The 5,000-nt window shown below is 31.8% G+C and overlaps 1 protein-coding gene across 1 annotated transcript; it reads left to right on the forward strand.

Annotated features, from left to right (window-relative positions):
* Positions 1-1,393: 1,393 nt before the first annotated feature.
* Positions 1,394-2,967, forward strand: HELRODRAFT_92435 (hypothetical protein; the record flags this gene model as incomplete). The annotated part of the gene is made up of 3 exons (XM_009018197.1): positions 1,394-1,498; positions 1,553-1,693; positions 2,680-2,967. The coding sequence occupies 3 exons, from the start codon at positions 1,394-1,396 to the stop codon at positions 2,965-2,967; spliced, it is 534 nt and encodes a 177-aa protein (XP_009016445.1).
* Between the last annotated feature and the right edge of the window lie 2,033 nt (positions 2,968-5,000).

The following is a 5,000-nucleotide window of genomic DNA, read 5'->3' on the forward strand; positions in this document are numbered from 1 at the left end:
CTGAATTTTAATAAATTGAGAAGTAGATGGGTGCGTTTCATCTGCTGGGAATATATTTAGGATTGGTGTGAAAAATCTTTTTCAAATTTTAAAAAAAATAATTTAAATTTAAGTTTGTTACAAATTAAGTTGATTTTAAAATGAGGTGTAAAGTATATCTGAGTGCTATCATTATGATATCATCAATTGTCAACATGTTAGCATCAGCAGTTGATAAAAAGTATGGAATGATAGGAGAGCCAGACAACCCCATGTGTTTTGTTTCCCAACCTACCACAGTACTAACCAACATACGGTCCTTACTGGAATGTTCTTCCAAATGTTCTCATTATGTTTCTCCCACTGATGGTAACATCATTTGCAACGCATTCAACTACGTATCCAACAATGCTAGTCATCCAGATAAACATTGCCAAATGTTTCATTTCAAATGTGAGGACCAGTTCAAGATTGTTCTGAATAGAACTGACTGCAAAGCATATCGGGTCAGTTGAATGAGTTTTTATTAAATATTTTTATAGTTGCACTTTCAAAGTTTATCACATATCAACCAATTGAATCCATTTAACAACAGGATGATTCGACCGTGCCAATACCAAGTTAGTTCATTATTTCCAAGTTTATAAGTTCATCATTCAGTATATTTATTAATGTATCAAACTTTGCTACTCCTAGTTGTGATGGCCTGTTGTCTAATGATAATTTAATAATTCTAACTGTTGTATTTAATTAATAGTTGTTTTACAAAACTCAAAATGTAGTTATAATTATTGAGATTGATATTGTCTCATTAAACGATTTTAAACTTTATAAATTTTTAAAATAATGTGTTCTATAGTAAGTAATGAGATTGAATTCATTTTTGTCATTACCCCTAACTATTTCATCATTTTATTCTCCATGCTTGTTCGTACCTTCGTACACAGTCACTTATTCCCACCATCCTTTAATGTTGTCTTATCTGTTGTAACAGATTCTGCGTCTGCCAGATTCTAATTTTTTGGTTAAAATAATTAATAAATCATTTGAATCAAAATTTTTGAAAGCTCTCAATCACCATACGACTCTGAGCAAATCCTGCAACTTTCCATTCACCTTCAACGGTGGATTGTTCTACTCTTGTTCCAACTCACTACCTGGCATCAGCAGTCCTTGTGCTCTCTACATGTGTCTCACCGCTAATAGGCAGTTGTCCATCTGTCTTGGTGATCAAGGTTTTTGATACATTTTATCATTCATAAGAATCATTGGTTACAATTTGTCAGATATATTTCTTAAGAATTGTAGCATTTAATGACGGGAACATTTTATTTCACCCAAATAAAAATATTTTTATTTATAATTCGAAACAGCCTACAGCGCTGTTAACGAAACTGTTTTGTTGGACATTCCTATGTTTGCCAACTCAACTCCTGTCACGTCTGTCAATGGATGGATTGTCATTCAGCAAAGGATTGATGGCTCGCAGAGTTTCAACCAAACTTGGAGCACGTACAAGGTATGCGCTGGATATGATTTGAACTTCTCGTAATAAAATTGTTATTTTCTGCAGTCCGGATTTGGAATCTACTACAGAAACTTCTGGTTGGGCTTGGAGAAGATGCACCAGTTAACGGCATCGGCTGATTACAGGTTGAGGTTTGAAGTTCTCATCGGTGGTAAATGGTACTCCGATGAATATGATCATTTCAAGGTTCTAAATATTTTGCATTTATGTTCTATTCCAGAATTAAAATGAAAATAATGTTTCATCAAATAAATTAAAATTCCCACAAATCGAATGAATCGGGATGGTTCTTGGTCATGCTGTTGCGGTGACCTGGTTCGAGCGCAGACAGATCCCCGACCAACACATGCGTCATGTGTCTGATACCTTCATTCACGTGTGTTCACGTGCCTTGTTTGTTCACGTGTTTTATTGACACCTCTGAAAATTAATAAAGATTATTTTTTAAACACTTATATAAAAATAATTGTAATAAGTTTTTATTACTTATATTACTACTTCTATTACTACTACTACTACTACTACTACTTCTACCACTACTACTCCTAATACTACTACTACCACTACTTCTACTACTTCTATTACTACTACAACCGCTGCTGCTTATTTTTTCATTTAAAGACAAGGCCTTGGCTTGTTGGGCACGCAATAGAACATAATTTAAGAAAAATTAAATTCGAACTGAAATTGAATCATATAGGTCCATTTGTTTCAATCGGAATCAAGCAAGAATTATTTTAGAAAAGTTCAATCGTATAATTCTATTTGTTACGTAATTACAAACTAAATATTTATAATGTCTAAAAGATGATGCAGATCTTAAGTCATCAGTCAAGTAGTAATAATCATATGTATTCCACCACTTTATAATTGATATAACCGGACCAAGTAGTTTAGCCCTGCATAATGGTAGGTAAAAATAGTTATTATATCTGAATAATCTAGTCTAATGGTTACTGCTTCATTTAAATGAAGTTTATTTGTAATCAGTCTGACACTACTACTATCACAAATAGAAATAATAATAACATTAATAACAATAAAAATACCGCTAATAGTAATAACAATGATTAAATTTTATTTTTTGTTTAGTTGAAAGTTATAAAAATAGAAATGTGTTTGTGTATTTCAATCGTTAATTAATGAATATATAGTCATTGAAACAATCCCAGATAAATTCAAAGCTTGAAATGTATTCCATCAATGTTTCCGGATACTGTGGAGATAAGGCAGATGTTTTGAACTATCCAAATTCCAATTATGTCCATAATGGGATGAAGTTCTCAACTCCTGACCAGGACAACGATAGAACGGCCTCTAATTGTGCTTCAACGCATTCATCAGGGAATTGGTTCAATGCCTGTAGTTGTCAAAATGTGAATGGCCCGTATGGTTCAAGTAAGTTCTTTTATGTAGGTTACCCCACCTACAGCCGGATGATGATGAAGCGTAACGTGTGAGGGGCATGTTTTTTTACGATTATTCATCTCATATATCCTACTTTTTTAGATCCTTCAAATTATTTCGAATATTTCGTGCAAGCTTTACATCTGTGAATCTATTCAACAGTTAACCATCGATTCGTGCAGTAGCAAACTTTTTATAGCAACCATGCTTTTCCACCGTGAAATTTGTGCAACCTGTTTGGTGTTTGAGGGTGTGCGAGTCAACTGCGACTTCTTCATTCATCATCCTCACACTCCTGACACTGGTTTCAACTCTCTGAACATTTTTTCAACTTTTGCTACTTTTAATGAAGACGATAAATATTTATGTTTAGATGCTTTCAGTAATTAATGTGATTCAGTAATTAATGTGATTCAGTAATTAATGTGATTCAGTAATTAATGTGATTCAGTAATTAATGTCGTAGATAGAAATTTTTCCAAAATGTTCCGCTATTTTCCAAATGTGATTTGTACAGTTTTTAATATTTCTTCTCTTTGAGACATTTTCAATGATAATTGCTTGACTGGCTACTGTTTGTTGGACAGGGATGCAAAGTAACCTTCTCAGGCAGCCTTGCAGATCAAACACATCATCACGTGATGTGTTTGATCTTGCAGTTGAGAATAATTGAATGAGACCTGATGGATGTTCTCACATGAGTAAGAGATGCAATGCAGTTTTAACTTTTACGTTACAGAGACACTTCATGTATGGCTTACGAGTTTAGAGTTTCAGTAATATTTCAACGTGTTTTGTGTGATTTTCATGAATATTCATTAGATCGAAATATTTTAATGTCATTATATTATATCTTTAGTGTTTAATTATGATCATTTTGAAACATTTCTCATTATAAGAACATTGCTGAATATAAATATCATTTCAAATATTTTACGATCGTCATCATTGTGACGTGTTTTTGCTTTATTATCAGCAGTTTGGTAATATTTTTAACTCGCTCATATAATAAAATAAAATTGTTAGCTGCAGTAAACAGTATTTTTTTTATATAAAATATCAGAAAAACAACTTAGCTATCGTTACATTATGAATTAATACGTTAAAACTACGCAAAAATATACTATATATACAACAACTACCACTACTACTACTACTACCTCTACAACTATTGCTACTATTATTATTATTCTTACTTCTACTGCTACTAATAATGATAAATTACATTTACATTTGGGATTATCATTCATGACAACAATGTGATTACGAAAAACTGCAATTTTCTGAAACATTTGGACGAAAATCGATCAATAAAATATCATTTTTTGAAATGAATCTCATAACGACAGTTGGTACTAATGTAATTTTTAAAAAATCAAATGTTCCAAAAAGTAATTCATAAAAATTTAAAAGCTTTTTAAATGCTAAAATTTATATTTCAGACCAATTTCTCATTATCTTGCATGAAAACTTACCCCCTCTGTTGCGTTTTCTACTGAGTTAAGAGCGTTTTTATTCAAATTTTAAAAGCATCAATTGAGGACAATATAACTGATCATTTTTGAATGTATGATAAATTTGTTTCTGCTCACGTTTGAAAAGAATTGTCATTCATATCATAAATAATTGTCTGCTCAAGTCATTAATATCTTTGATAATATATCTAATTATAGGTAGTATCATTGATGTGTATCTAAATCTCATTGATATGCTCATTAAGTAGAAATTGTTGAATTTCATTCGAAGCACCCAGAATGTATTTTCATTTTACTATTTATACTAACAAGTTTATATTCTGGATTAAGTTTATGAGAAGATTCGAATTTTAACTTATTGAAAAAGAATTAAAATTTGAGTAATATGATGTGTTTGACATCAGCTTGTTTGATTATCATTTCATTATCATCATCAGTTAACTGGTTAGCATCAGCAGTTGACAAGAAGTATGAAATGATAGGAGAGCCAGACAACCCCATGTGTTTTGTTTCCGAACCTACCTCAGTACTAACCAACATACGATCCTTACTGGAATGTTCTGCCAAATGTTCTCATTATGTTTCTCCTACCGATGGTAACATCACTTGCA

Source organism: Helobdella robusta (genome assembly GCF_000326865.2).
Source record: "Helobdella robusta unplaced genomic scaffold HELROscaffold_201, whole genome shotgun sequence".
Classification (NCBI taxonomy): Eukaryota; Metazoa; Annelida; class Clitellata; order Rhynchobdellida; family Glossiphoniidae; genus Helobdella; species Helobdella robusta.